General features: G+C 43.7%; 2 protein-coding genes across 2 annotated transcripts; both read right to left on the minus strand.

The window, feature by feature from the left end:
* Positions 1-1,419: 1,419 nt before the first annotated feature.
* LOC308530821 (four and a half LIM domains protein 1-like) lies at positions 1,420-15,278 on the minus strand. The gene is made up of 2 exons (XM_081107543.1): positions 15,003-15,278; positions 1,420-4,427 (listed from the first exon to the last, which is right to left on the minus strand). Exon 2 carries the CDS (start codon positions 4,239-4,241, stop codon positions 3,399-3,401), a length of 843 nt encoding a protein of 280 aa, XP_080963669.1. The 5' UTR covers positions 4,242-4,427; positions 15,003-15,278; the 3' UTR covers positions 1,420-3,398.
* On the minus strand, positions 9,879-15,255 carry GON7 (GON7 subunit of KEOPS complex). The gene is made up of 2 exons (XM_081107556.1): positions 15,003-15,255; positions 9,879-10,239 (listed from the first exon to the last, which is right to left on the minus strand). The coding sequence occupies exons 1-2, from the start codon at positions 15,208-15,210 to the stop codon at positions 10,145-10,147; spliced, it is 303 nt and encodes a 100-aa protein (XP_080963682.1). The 5' UTR covers positions 15,211-15,255; the 3' UTR covers positions 9,879-10,144.
* Positions 15,279-15,365: the final 87 nt, after the last annotated feature.

Here is a 15,365-nt window from a genome sequence, read left to right on the forward strand (position 1 = left end):
GTCCTTCCCATGGCATACAGAGTCATAAATAAGTGGCCCTTGACCTTTACTTCAGTTCCTAATACTCTCAGCCCCTGACTCCACGCCAGCCACACTGGTTTTCTTGATTCCAGAACACACCAGAAAAACCTGTTCCAGGGCACTCTGTCCTGCCTGCCTGGGTGCTTGGCCCCGGCCCACTCCATCCCCTTCTTCAGACCTCTGCTCAAGTGCCAGCTTAGTGAGGCTGCCCCTCACCACCCCACTGAAAATCCAGCATCCCCCTTCCCTGTTTTTCTCCGAAGCACTTACTATGACACGTGTTTTGTCAGGATCTAAACCCCATGAGCGCAGCGATCTGCCTGTTCACTGCTGTGTGCCCCTGCCCCAGTGCCTGGAGCAGTAGGTGCTCAGTAATGATTTATTGCATGAATGATGCTCAGTGTCCCGGAACACCTCTCTCACTAGACTGCAAAACAATCTAGTTCACTCTCCAGGGAGAATAAAGGTTAAAGTTAACATTTACTACTAAGTGCAGAGCATAATCTGTCTCATGTTCTAGGTAAGTTTGGTTATTCAACTTTTTTTGTTGACACTATCACAGATAGTTACCAAACTCTCAGGTTTCGGCATGGACTGATGTGTTCTTTTATGGCCAAAATTAAAATGAGTCTCCCAATTTTTTTTTGCCAAGAATTCTTGTTCTGTTGGTTGCCTTGGGATCCTTCTCCTTACATCGGTTTGTTGTTCCATTTATTTATGCATTCATTGGTTGATTCCTGTATGTGCCCTGACTACTAGGGACTGAACCTTCAATCTTGGTGTATCAGGAAGATGCTCTAACCAACTGAGCTACCTGGCCAGGGCGGGGTTTTCCTTCTTGATGCAGAGAAAAACATATACCACATTCACAAACAAGCGTGTATTTCAAGTGGTGATTAGAGCCTTGAGAAAACCACCTAACATGCACCAAGTGTCATGACAACCCCTTAGAGCTACAACAAACATTATAGTATTCCGGCGTTCAGGGCAATCCCTTGGCCCCATAAAGCACTTATTTAAGCGAGTAATGTTTTTCTGCAAGTGGCCTCTATCTTCGGCAGAATTTTTGGCACCAGAGGAAATTCCCAATGGCCCCAGTGTGAACTACTTTTTAAAAGATTTAAATAGAAGCTTACTGCCTAGCAATCACCGTTTCCTGGGCCATGTCTTTAAATAAAGCAATTCTGATCCCAAAGGTCACCCGAGAATGGAAAAGTCGCAGCTACACTGAAATTTGCTTAATAGTTTAAGAATAGTGCACTGGCTAGAGGCAATTTCTTCAAGGCAAGGCACTTTGGTTTTAGAAACACCTCTGACCTTTTTTAATGGTATCCTACCTCATATTTAGTCCAGTTTTCTTAACCTTTTTATTTTTCTATTTTGGTTTTGTTTTGTTTTCCTAACTTCTTTAGAAATCACTTTGTATTCCCTAATCTGACAAATAGTAGTCAGATGGGAAATGGATTAAAAAAAATGTTTTTGTTGATTTTTAGAGAGAAAGGGAGAGTGACAGATAGTAACATTGATGAGAGAGAAACATCACCAATCAGCTGCCTCCTGCATGCCCCTCACTAGGGACCGGGCATGTGCCCTGACTGGGTATCGAACGGGTGACCTCTTGGTTCCTCACCTGCTGAGCCACAATGGGGGGGTGGATTTTTTATGTTTTAAGTCTGGGTTGGTTCATTTTTGTCCTGAATTACTTAATGACATTTAAAACTATAAACATGGCTGTTTTGCCCTTACTAAATTTAAAGCATGACTTTTGGAAAGTAAAAATCTTTAGAAAGTTTCACAATAACTTTCTTTTCTTTTTTTTTAAATTTACATGTTGCTTTATTCTGTTAGGACACCCTGACACGTTAGATGATAATAGCTAATGACAAAAAGTAGAAATGAGGCGCCTGCTTCTCTAACCACTGCTAGGAGCATGTTAGATGTACTGTCATTGCATGTCCACTCTGGCATCCTCTCATTCTATTATGTACTATAACAATGGAGCGAGAACATAGTGAGTAGGTGGTTCTGCATCTCAGGTAAGCACTGCATGGCAGTCCGGTTCTGCCTGTGTGGATGGTGGCCCTCCTCCCCAAGAAACCCCGCTAAGCTCGTGAGGAACAGCCCTAAGAATCACAGAGAGGGGATGCTGCTGGCAGGCCTCTAACGCAGCGACAAACAGCAGACAGCTGTTGTCACATGGGATTCGACTTGCCATTGTTTGGAAATGTCACATCCGTGTCAATGACAGTCCTGGCACCTGCTCAGCCACCCGCCTAGAGTTTCATGGTTACTTCTGTACGACGATTACAAAGCTACAGGAACATGTGAGGTACTAAAGTATTTTCATGTAAGTCTCCAAAACCATAAACTATGCCGCTAGTAATTAAAACAAAAATATGAATTAAAAGAAAAAGGACAGCTGGGTTAGTTTTGTTAGCTTCCAGAATTCACTGTGACAACGTTCCTTTGAAACAGGCCGTTCTCTCCGATATGCCTGCACCCTCCACATCACCCGCACGTTCCATGCTTGGAAGTAGGAATGTCCAGAAAACACAGCACACGGGGAACTCACACTTAGTATGGGGAAAAGGTCAGCTTACCCACAGCTAAGTTCAAATGTTAATTTCCTGGAAATTTGTATTAGTCGATTGAAAGCACAAAGAGCAGAAAGAAGGTTTTGATGAGGAAGTGAAACCATGCGTTTCGGTACGTCCTCTTTCTACTCTCGGGACAGGGTGAACAGGGAGCTGGAGCAGCCGGTGCAATTGTTGTGTGTCCTGTGATGGCACGATGGGTCCCAGCTGAGCCAGGAAGGGCACCTGAGTGGGGGCTTTACCTCCTAGGGCCGTGGTCGGCAAACTGCGGTTCACGAGCCACATGCGGCTCTTTGGCCCCTTGAGAGTGGCTCTTCCACAAACTACCACGTGCGGGCGCGCACGTACAGTGCGACTGAAACTTGGTGGCCCATGTGCAGAGGTCGGTTTTCGGCCTGGGCGGGTCTATTCTGAAGAAGTGCTGTTGCTATTTGGCTCTGTTGACTAATGAGTTTGCCGACCACTGGCCTAGGTTTCTTGCTTACATCACGAAGCAGCTAAATGGCTGGTACTTTTCTGCGCGATGATTAACATGCAGAAAAGTAAACTGTTCGTTTTGTAACTGCAGCCACCGCAAAATGAACTCTGCCGCGGGGCTGCTTTCTGCTCAGTCCTAATGTGAGTGGCCTTATTTGAGTAATACTGTAAATAGGAGGAAAGACAGAAGGAGCAACTTTGAAGGGGTGACAGACCACTCTTGCCCTACGGACAGTGCAGGTCAGAGGGCGAGAACATAAAAAACAAGACTCGATTCCATTTTACAGGGCAGGAGCCCCTGCTGCTTTACAGCTTTTTGGCACAGTCAGGGCAATACACCTGCTCCTGATGGAAGACAAAGCGCTTGCTGGCCAGATTCAGGGCGCACTTTTTGCAGTGGAAGCAGTAGTCGTGCCAGGACTGTCCTTCATAGGTCACCACGCTGGAGCCTTTGCCAAACCCAGTGATGGGGTTCTTGCATCCAGCACACTTCTTGGCCACATAGTTCTTGTAGCAATCCACGCAGTGGTACTGGTCCTCCACAGCAGTGAAACGCTGCCCGGCCAGCTTCTTCGAGCAGGTGACACACACAAAGCAGTCGGCATGCCAGGGCTGGTCCTGGTAAGTGATTCCTCCGGATGTGATGGCCTGCTTGCACTTCATGCAGTGCTTGGCAAACTTGTTCTCATAGCAGGCCATGCAGTAGTACTCCTCCCCTTTAGGGAAGAAGCTACCTGTCCCGATGACTTGCTTGCAGTTGCTGCAGGTGAAGCAGTCCTGGTGCCACACGGTGCCCTTGTACTCTACGTTCTGATCTCCTGGCATAATGGGCTGTGAGCAGCCCTTGCACCTGTGGGCGCTCTCAAGCAGGTGGCACTGTTTGCACAGGACCTTGTCCTCTTTGGCCACAAAGCTCTCGGTGGCTAAGGGGTGCTGGCACTGGGAGCAGCGGAAGCAGGTGTCGTGCCAGAAGCCTTCCTTATAGTGGACCTCCTTGGCTTCTGCACCGATGGTCAGGTGGCATTCCACGCAGGTGTTGGCGCAGTGCTCGTCATAGCAGCCCAGGCAGCAGTGGTGGCCATCCTTCTCCACGTACTTCTGCCCGTGCAGGGAGGCCTTGCAGTAGTGGCAGTTAAACTGCTCAGCCATGGAGTCCGGCTTGGATCTGGAGGGGTCTCACCCCGAAGGTGTGGAGGAGGAGGTGGATTTGCTGAGGGCTGGGTTTAGCTGTCAGTAACTTCCAGCACGCTGCCCTGGGGGTGCTCAGGAGCGCAGCTGTCCCGGGGGCGGCCGTGGCAGCCGTGGTGGTGGCGGCAGACTCCACAATAACTTTTTCTGTATTTGTGCATAAAAATACGTAACATGATTTTTTTTTAATGCAAATAAAACAAAATGAGTATATGATGAAAAATCCCCCTCTCACTCCCGACCCCTATCTCTCTAGAAGCAGGTTGACTATCCTTTCAGAGAAATTATAAGCACATCCAAGCCAATAGTCTCCAATAGGAGCATGCTACACACTGTTGTATATTTTGCTAGTTTACATTTGACATCATATCCTAGAGATTGATCCTTAACAACACAGAGCTATATCTTGGTCGTTTTAATGCCTGCACAAATGTTCTAGTATACTCATGTTCTATTTTTATTTAACCAGGATCTTCCGATGGACATTTATTTAGGTTGTGTACTTTTTTTTGTTACTAAGAAGAATGCTGCAGTGAATAGTTCTGTAAACAGATCTGTCCACTTGTTGCTATTAGATGTAGGATAAATTTCTTTAAGTAAAATTGCTGAATCAATTTAACATTTTAACAGAATTGTCAACTTGACTTTCAAAGAGCTTACATCAGTTTATACTCGCCATCAATATACTAGTATTATAGACCTCACATCCTTCCCAGCTCAATCTTGCATCAAAACTTGTGATCTTGCCCTAACGGGTTTGGCTCAGCGGATAGAGCATCGGCCTGCGGACTGAAGGGTCAGAGGTTTGATTCCAGTCAAGGGCATGTACCTTAGTTGCGGACACATCCCCAGAAGGGGGTGTGCAGGAGGCAGCTGATCGATATTTCTAACTCTCTATCCCTCTCCCTTCCTCTCTGTAAAAAAATCAATAAAATATATTTTTAAAAAAACAAAAAACTTGTGATCTTTCCATTTGAAAGTAAAAAAATGGTATTATATTATGGTTTTAATTTTCACTTATTGGAAGTGGAACATTTTCATTTAAAAACCATGTGTATTTCTTGTGATCTTGCTGTTCCTTTCCTTTGCCCATTTCTAGTGTATTTCTGACTGGTACACATGAGATCCATAAAAGGAATTAATTCTTAGTCATCTGTGCTGAAAATATGAAATACTTTTACCTTCTTTGTCTTTTAACCTTATTCACAGAATGTTCAGAAATTTTATTATGTAATCATATTTACTAATTTTTTCTATTATGGTTTCTGGATTTTTAAAAACTTGCTTAGGAAAACTTCACTCTGAAATTATAGAAATTATTATCCCATTTTCTTTTACCACTTTTGTTTTTTACTCTGTTGATTTTAGAGAGGTGGGGGGAGAGAGGGAAACATGGATTTGTTGTTCCACTTATTTATGTATTCATTGGTAGATTCTTTTTTTTTTTTAATATATATTTTATTGATTTTTTACAGAGAGGAAGGGAGAGAGAGAGTTAGAAACATCGATGAGAGAGAAACATCGATCAGCTGCCTCCTGCACACCCCCCACTGGGGTTGTGCCCGCAACCCAGGTACATGCCCTTGACCGGAATCGAACCTGGGACCTTTCAGTCCGCAGGCCGACGCTCTATCCACTGAGCCAAACCGGTTTCGGCATTGGTAGATTCTTGTATGTGCCCCTGACTGGGGGTGGAACCAGCAACCTTGGCATATCAGATGACGCTCTAATCAACTGAGCTGCAGTCAGGGTTCTTTTAGTACTTTAATGGTTTTGTTCTTTACTCTAAAATTCTTGAATCTACCTGAAATTTATGATGTTCTAAGTAATGAGAAAAGAACCCAACTTCATCACAAAAACTATGAGAAATCAATTCATTTCTCATTTGTTAAAACTGAGTATTGTTTTACAAATATAGGGGCGGGCAAAAGTAGGTTTATAGTTATAATACAAAGAAATAATACAATAATTAATAATAATAATAATACAAGAATAAACTCTGCATTTTATATACTCAAAACTGTAAACCTACTTTTGCCCATTCCTATATTTTTCAATTTCTATAAGAATTTTACACTCTATTTACAATATACTTAGATACCCAAGAAATAATTACCACAAGTGATGGTAGTATTATTTAATTAATGTTAATTTTATTTGAAACTATCACTAGCTGCATTTATGGTAATACAGTTTTGAGCTTTGCAGTGCTCAACTACAATCAGTTCAAACAGAAATTTCTTATAAACATTTTATTACCACATGGTGGCTGACAAGTTAAAATGCATAGGTTTTCAGGATGTCAAAGGTATGACTCTTCTAGCCATATAAAAAATAATATTCTATATTTGTACAGACTGAACAATTTCACTGAGAGATATCTTTTATAGGCTAAATAGGAACTAGATAAAAATACTACATAATGAACTTGAGGGCCACAGATATCTCCAACTGATTTTCTCACTTGGAAAAAAACATAAACTTTATTTCCTTTAAAAGTCTAGTCCTTCTTAATAAAACTTAAAAAAAAATCTGAGTAGCTGAAGAAATAATGCTGCTACAGTACATTTCATATGATGACGGGGGAAGTATGGGGCGCCCAGTGCCACAGAAGCTAGGCATTTCTTCTATACTGGTCCTTCAGCATGATCTTTTTTAAAAAAAATATATTTTATTGATTTTTTACAGAGAGGAAGGGAGAGGGATAGAGAGTTAGAAACATCAATGAGAGAGAAACATCGATCAGCTGCCTCCTGCACCCCCCCCACTGGGGATGTGCCCTCAACCAAGGTATATGCCCTTGATCGGAATGGAACCTGGGACCCTTCAGTATGCAGGCCGATGCTCTATCCACTGAGCCAAACCGGTTACAGCCAACAGGACCTTTTTTGTTACACATATGGCTCACGTGTGAAGAAGATACATAAGAATTAAAATCAGTATTAAAGTTAAAGGAAAAGATTAATCAAATCTATAGCCTAGACCAGTGGTCTGCAAATTCATTAGTCAACAGAGCCAAATATCAATGGTACTTCTTCAAAATAGACTCACCCAGGCCGAAAACCGACTTCTGAGCATGGGCCAAGAAGTTTCAATCTCACTATATGTGCCTGCTCATGTGGTATTTTGTGGAAGAGCCACACTCAAGGGGCCAAAGAGCCGCAGTTTGCCGACCATGGGCCTAGACCATAAAACACTGAATCACAGCACAGGTATCTTGAAATTTCTTATTTATAAACATATCCTATGTAATAAAACCCTAATATGCAAATCGACCAAACGGCAGAAAACTGGTCACTATGATGCACACTTGACCACCAGGGGGCAGACGTTCAACGCAGGCGCTGCCCCTGGTAGTCAGTGAGCTTGCACAGGGGGAGCTCCGCTCAGTCGGGAACCAGGCTCATGGCTGGCGAGCGCAGCAGCGGTGGCAGGAGCCTCTCCCACCTCTAAGGCAACGCTAAGGACCCCTTGAGGGATGTCTGCCTGCCAGCTTAGGGAACAGGGAGTGGGCATAAGCCAGCAGTCGGACATCCCTCAAGAGGTCCTGGACTGCAAGAGGGCACAGGCAGAGCTGAGGGACCCCCTGCACCCCCAGTGCACAAATGTCATGCAATGGGCCTCTAGTTTTTAAAATATATTAAACAAAGAAGGAAACAAAATGAGCCCAGCCAGTATGGCTCAGTGGTTGTGTGTCGACCTATATACGAGGTCACAGTTCAATTCCAGTCAGGGCACATGCCCAGGTTGTGGGCTGGATCCCCAGTAGGTGACATCCAGGAGGCAGTTGATTGATGATTCTCTCTCTTCATGGATATTTCTATCTCTCTCCCTCTCCCTTCTTCTCTCTGAAATCAATAAAAAAAATTTTTTTTAAAGAGGGAGGATAATTAAAAAATAGTCCTTAGTTAAGCAAAATCAGTATGGTTACAGGATGATAGGAAATATCAAAGTCAACACAGAATGTTTACTTAAAGATTATATTTGTGTTCACAGCATAAAAGAACATCCCATTTGGCTCTCTTAAGTTACAAATTAAATATACCGGTTGGAACAAAAATAGGTTTACAGTTGTTCGTATGGGAAATACAATAATGAATAATAATGCTATATAATAAAAGGCTAATAGGCAAACCGACCAAACGGTGGAATGACTGGTTGCTATGATGTGCACTGATCACCAGGGGGCAGATGCTCAATGCAGGAGCTGCTCCCTGGCAGTCAGTGCACTCCCACAAGAAGTGTGCTGCTCAGCCAGAAGCTGGGTTCACAGCAGGTGAGCGCATCGGGGATGGTGGGAGCCTCTCTCACCTCTAAGCACTAAGGAACCCTTGGGTCCAGGACTGTGAGAGGGCACAGGCCAGGCTGAGAGACACCCCCTTCCCATGCACAAATGTCATGCACCGGGCCTCTAGTGTAAGAATAAACTGTTTCGTGCATTCACAACTGTAAACCTACTTTTGCAACAGCCTATATCGTCACTTAATTGTATCATCTCTGGATGTCTGTATATTGGGTGTGAGTGTGGATTCAAGGTTTCCTTGGGTTTTTCTCAAGGGGTCTTCTTTATCTTCATTCAGTACTTCTATTCCTGTTTTCTTTTTAGTTAAGCAGACTGCTATTGTTTTTAAATTAAGTTTGTTGGGGTGACATTGGTTAATAAAATTATATAGGTTTCAAGTGTACAATTCTGATACATATTGCCATTCTTCTTCTATTTTTAATCCTCACCCGAGAATATTTTTTTTATTGTTTTTAGAGAGAGAGAGAAACATTGATTGGTTGCCTCCTGTATGTGCCTCGACCAGGAAGCCAACCCACAACCAAGGTATGTGCCCTGACTGGGAATCGAACCCTCAGCCTTTGGGTGTATGGGACGACACTCCAACCAATTGAACCACCTGGCCAGGACCAGATTTCCATTCTTATAGTCAATTCCCAATCTCATCACTTGTTCACAACAGTTCTTTGAAATATTTTTGTCCACAAACCATGACATGTACTTAAAAAAAAATATGATTTTAGAGAGGAAGGGAGAAAGAGAGTTAGAAACATCAATGAGAGAGAAACATTGATTGGCTGCCTCCTGCATGGCCCCTACTGGGGATTGAGCCCATAACCCAGGCATGTGCCCTGACTGGGAATTGAACCAGTGACCTGTTGGTTCATGGTCGATGCTCAACCACTGAGGCACACCAGTGGGTGACATGTACTTTTTATAATAAAAGAAGTTAAAAGATGCAGATATCACACAAATTAATTCAATAATTATTTTTAGAAATAGAAAACAAATGAAAAAGCTCTGGCCAGTGTGGCTCAGTTGATTGGGTGTCATCCTGTGCATGGAAAGGTTGTCAGTTTGATTCCCGGTCAAGGCACATGCCTGGGTTTCAGATTCCATCCCTGGTAAGGGGGCATGCAGAAGGCAACCTATCGATGTTTCACTCTCACATCAACATTTCTCTAAAAATCAATTTTAAAAATCTTTTTTTAAAAAGTAGAAAACAATATGAATTGCCAACTTAAAGGATTTTACACATTATGAAGTGTTCTCTATTATTTCCATGGCCTGAAATTCTTCACTCAAGAAAACAGATTCATTTCTAAACATTTATTATATCTTTCTTTGCTGGAAACAGAAGTTTTTTTCTTTGACAAAACTGTGCCAGAGGAACAAAACAAATGTTTTTCTCAATTAGAGCAGATGTTGATATGGCTGTAGTCTTTTTTTTTTTAATGCTTCACAAATTTGCGTGTAATCCTTGCGCAGGGGTCTTGCTAATCTTCTCTGTATTGTTCCAGTTTTAGTATGTGGGCTGCAGAGCAAGCATGGCAGCAGTCTTTTACATTTCATACAGCTATTGTTAAAATGATGTTTTTGGCCGTTTTGCAGATGGTCCATCTGAGTTAGTTCTGTTATCAATGTTATTTTCATCTTCTGCATCATCTTCATTATCACCTTTTAAAATAAATATTTGTATGACAATGTGTTCAGTGGTTGAAAGAAATATAATTAAAATGGTTGATAATGAGACCATTTCACTTTAGGATTAATAAAACCATGTATATTCCAGATTTGAAGTATGTATCATTAAAAAGATTTCAGTCCAGCCGGCGTGGCTCGGTGGTTGGGTGTTGACCTATGAGCCAGAGGTTCGAGGTTCGGTTCCCGGTAGAGGCATATGCCCTGGTTGTGGGCTCGGTCCCCAGTGTGGGGTGTGCAGGAGGTGGCCGATCGGTGATTCCCTCTCATCATTGATGTTTCTGTCTCCCTCTCCCTCTCCCTTCCTTTCTGAAACCAATGGAAATATATTATTTTAAAATTAAAAAAAAGATTTCAGTAATTTTGGTGCTTAAAACCTTTCCTATTACTTTTTTGAAGATATAATTCATATAACCATAAAATTTACTCTTATAAAGTATACAGCTTGATTTGTAGTATATTCATAAAATTGTACAACATGACTAATTCTAGAACACTTTCCTCATCCCCCAAAAAAATCCCATATTTATTAGCAGTCACTTTCTATTGTCCTCAATCATTGGCAACCACTTTCTATCTCTATAGTTTGCCTATTCTGGACATTTTATATAAATGGAATCATACAGCATGTGGCCTTTTGTGACTGGCTTCTTTCACTTAGCATAACGTTTTCAAGGTTCATTCATGATGTAGCATATATCGGTACTTCGTTCTTTTTTATTGCTGAACAATATTCCACTATATATCATAGTCTGTGTATCCACTCATCAATTGATGAGCATTTGTGTTGTTTCCACTTTTTAGCTATTATGAATGATGCTGCTATGAACATTACTGTGTAAGTTTTTGTGTGAACATGCTTCCAATTCTCTTGTGAGAACTAGGAGTGGAATTGCTGGGTCAATAAATGTTGACTTTATGCTTAACTTTGTGTGTATTATTTCTTAAATATGTTTGTATTGATTTAGAGAGAGGAAGGGTGAGGGATAGAGAGAGAAACATCGATTGGCTGCCTCCTGCATTTCCCCGTCTGGGAATTGAGCCCGAAACCCGGGCATTTGCCTCAACTGGGAATGGAACCAGCAACCGCTTGGTTCACTGAGCATCACTGGCTGGGCATTATGTATAACTTTTTGAGGAACTGACAAGCTCTTTTCTAAAGGAGGAAGAGTGAGGGGGAGTGAGAAACATTAACTGGTTGCCTCCCATATGCACCCTGACCAGGGATCTGTAGGGAGCTGATATAGGGTTAAGCCTCGAACTGACCTGTGGGCAGAGTCACAAACAAGTCCCAGCTTAGAGGGCACAGTCCTCTTAGCATAATTAGGCTTGACTTTATGACACTCACTAGATCTTATCTGGGAAGCTAATGGGCTGAGGAAGTGCAGGAAGTATAACCATGGTGTAAACAAGTGAAACTCACAAGAACAAAAACAAGTGAAACTCACAAGAACAGTGTAAACAAGTGAAACTCACAAGAACAGTGTAACTTTGGTAACCACTACCTTGTTTACCACTCACTATAAAATAAAGGCTCAGGTTGCCTTGGGATCTTTCTCTCTCTGTGGCCTCAGCCAGGCACAGGGAAGATCCACGGAGACTAAGGAAAGCTAGAGAGCTCTGAATGCTGTCTCCGTGTAAAACATTCTTCGCCGACTCCGTCCACACCTTTGGGAACCCCTGGACCCGCTGGGGCTGGCCCCCAGCAGGGATCAAACTCAAAACATGGGTATGTGCCCTGACCAGGACTCAAACTGGTGACCCCAGGACTTAACCAATTGAGCCACACCAGCCATTTTCACCAGTAATAATAAGGGCTCCAATTTCTTCATATACTAGCTGGCATTTGTTATTGTTCTTTTTTATGATAGCCATCCTAGTGGTCATGCAGTGTTATTTCATCGTGGTTTTGATGTGCATTTTGGTGCTGGCCAATGATGTTGAACATCTTTCCATGTGCTTATTGGCCTCATATATCTGTTTTGGAGAACTGTCTATTTAATTCCTTTGTATTTGGTAACTGGAGTGCTTTTAATATTAAGTTCTATCACTTTGCTTTTGTACTTGTAATTTTTTATTTTGTACATTGTTATTTGAGATATAATTCATATAACATAACATTCACCATTTAATCTCTACTACTTTTTTGTTATTGTTAATCCTCACCTGAGGATATTTTTTTCCATTGATTTTTAGAGAGAGTGGATGGGAGGGAGGAAGGGAGGGAAGGGAGAGAGAGAGAAACACTGATGTGAGACACACTGATTGGTTTCCTCCCCCATGTGCTTGGACCAGGGCCAGGGATTGAATTTGCAACCCAGGTACATGCCCTTGACCAGGAATTGAACCTAAGACCCTAAGGTGCATGGGCAGACCCTCTAACCACTGAGCCCCATGGACCAATGTATTCTATTATTTTTAACAAAGGTAATTCAAACCTAAGTTTTATGGGGATTTCATTAAGCAAATAGTACAAAAACATGCCAACCTATAAGAAAATATTCCTGACCCACCATTTTTTCTTTCAGACTATAAGAGAAAGTTACTTAGAAAGTCACAGAGGCAGAAGTGAGCTGTAGAAGAAATGGGCTCAGGAAACAAGGTAACAGAGGCAAAAGAGGGCCCTTGGGGCTTGGGAGAAAGAGATGCAGAGCAAGAGGCACGGAAACCGGAAACGGGGCCTGGGGGAAGGAGGCGGGGGAAAGGCACACTGTTCCATAGAGAAAGCGGGCTGGGTCCTAGGTCCCACCGGCTTTTCAGGGCCGGAATTGTAGGGGGGCTCCCAGGGGAGGATCTCAATAGACTATCAGCAGCTTTCCAGTATGTGGTTTCTACTGATTGGTCGGTCATTAGTCAATGCAGCTTGACCCACCATTAATCGAACAGGTGGCAGTTATTTTTCCAATAAGTAATATCAGATTTTTAAAAAATGGCTCTAGTTATACTCCTGTCCATATGCCAATGACGACATTTTCAAGAGATTAGAGAGGTACTTCTGGAGCCAAGAAACAGGACTTCACTCTCAATATACTGACATGGAAACAATGTTATCTGAACTCAGTGTAATGTTCCAAACAAGCCCCTTCACATGATCTGGAACTACCAAGATGCAATCAAAATGGAAAAGAAAGAAAAGGCAAGTACAGTTCCAGCCACTCTACAGAGGAGTTACGCCCTGCCTCCAATAATTAGTTCATAGGTCCTTCAGTTTGGGCCAGTCAAAATGAATACCCGTTTTTGCATTCAAGACAATATTTTTAAAAGATTAATGCAGTTAAAGTTCACCTTTCTATTTACAAACTGCACCTACAACACTGGGATATGGGAGAGTAGGGTGCCTGGGCTCTTAAGACTCTTCAACCCAAAATCCGTCCCAATCTTCGGCACCTGTTCCTATTCTTAGAGTTACTTTATTTTTATTATATTTTATTGATATTTTACAAAGAGGAAGGGAGAGGGATAGAGAGTTGGAAAAGTCGATCAGCTGCCTCCTGCACACTCCCTACTGGGTGTGTGCCCGCAACCAAAGTACATGCCCTTGACCGGAATTGAACCTCGCTCGGACCCTTGAGTCCGCAGGCCAACGCTCTATCCACTGAACCAAACCGGTTAGGACCTGTTCCTATTCTTAGCTAGAGGCCTTTTTTTTTTAAAAAAAAAAAATATTTTATTGATTTTTTACAGAGAGGAAGGGAGAGGGATAGAGAGTTAGAAACATTGATGAGAGAGAAACATCGATCCGCTGCCTCCTGCACACCTCCCACTGGGGATGTGCCTTGACCAGAATCGAACCCAGGACCCTCAGTCCGCAGGCAGACGCTCTATCCACTGAGCCAAACCGGTCAGGACTAGAGGCCAGTCTTCCACGCGTTTGTGATTTCACAGCTGGTAAAACACCCAGCTCGGTCAGGCCCTCTCTGAGGCCTTCCTGGGTTCGCTCGGTTTGCAGGAGTTACAAGAGGTCCTGGGGTCATCCTTTCACTCCTGAATAAGCATTTGCCTGTTTCACCCTCATCACTCCGAGTTCCATCCACAAGGAGAGCAACGGAATCACATTCACTTTTATTTTTCTTTCCTTTTTTAAAAAAATGTTTATTTTAGTGAGCGAGAGGAAGGGGGGGGGGGAGAGAGAGAGAAGGAGAGAAGAGGAATAGCCATATGTTGCTCCACTTATTTACACATTCATCGGTTGATTCCTGTCTGAGCCCTGATCCAGGAGAAGCCCGCCTCTAACGGGCTGAGCTACCTGGCCAGATCCCACCGCATTTTCTCCAGAACCAGCCTGGTGCCTGGCACACAGCGGGCCTTCAGCAGCCTCTTGTGTTTGTTGTTTTGCTTTCTAAATATGTAAGAAACATCAATGAGATCAATCATTGATCGGCTGCCTCCTGAAGGCCCCCCCCCCCCCGCCCGCCCATTGAGCCCGTAACTCGGGCACGTGCCCTGACCAGGAATCCAACCGTGACCTCTTGGTTCATAGATCGAGGCTTAACCAGTGAGCCGGCTGTTTGTTTTTGTGTAGTGTGATATAAATGAAATAGAGTGGTGAAAACGCTTGGGTAGAAGCAAATTAATCAGCCCCAATTCCGCCCAGATAGGGCGGAAGTTGTAAAAAAAAAAATTTAGGTGGAATTCTTCTTCCCTAGAAGCTTTTTTCAAGTCTGCAGCTCTACGTGCTCCCCGAACAGATCTTCCCCGGGTTCCCACACCTTCCCGCCCTCCACGGTCTCAGAGCTCACCGTCCAAGGCCTCTTCTGGAGCCGCCGCCGCTCGGTCCTGCGCTTCCCGCTGCACCTGGGGGTCCAAGAGCTCGGCCACCAGCTCCCTCATCCGGGCCACGCCCGACAATAGGCCCTGGAGAGGGTCAGCGTCGTCCGGCGCCTCACAGGACACCCGCAGCTGGTGCCGCTGCCCTTCCAGCCCAACGTACTCGCCCAAAATCTCCATGGCAACCACTGAGCTACCAGAACGCGCCACCGGGAGCGACCATCCGGAAGCGGAAACCAGCCCGCAGCGGGCGCAGGCGGGAGAAGGGAGAGGAGTGACTTCCGTTTGTCGGAAGTCGCTCCTCCCCCTTCCTTCGCTTCCTTTTCTGGGGATTG

Source organism: Myotis nattereri (assembly GCF_964212035.1).
Source record: "Myotis nattereri genome assembly, chromosome: 1".
Lineage (NCBI taxonomy): Eukaryota > Metazoa > Chordata > Mammalia > Chiroptera > Vespertilionidae > Myotis > Myotis nattereri.

Bases quoted from the DNA above. Each gene is read 5' to 3' on its own strand.
- LOC308530821 (XM_081107543.1), bottom strand. From the start codon at position 4,241: ATGGCTGAGCAGTTTAACTGCCACTACTGCAAGGCCTCCCTGCACGGG.
- GON7 (XM_081107556.1), bottom strand. From the start codon at position 15,210: ATGGAGATTTTGGGCGAGTACGTTGGGCTGGAAGGGCAGCGGCACCAG. The intron at 10,240-15,002 runs GTGAGCTCTGAG...TTATTTTAAAAG, and splicing joins TCCAGAAGAGGCCTTGGACG to GTGATAATGAAGATGATGCA.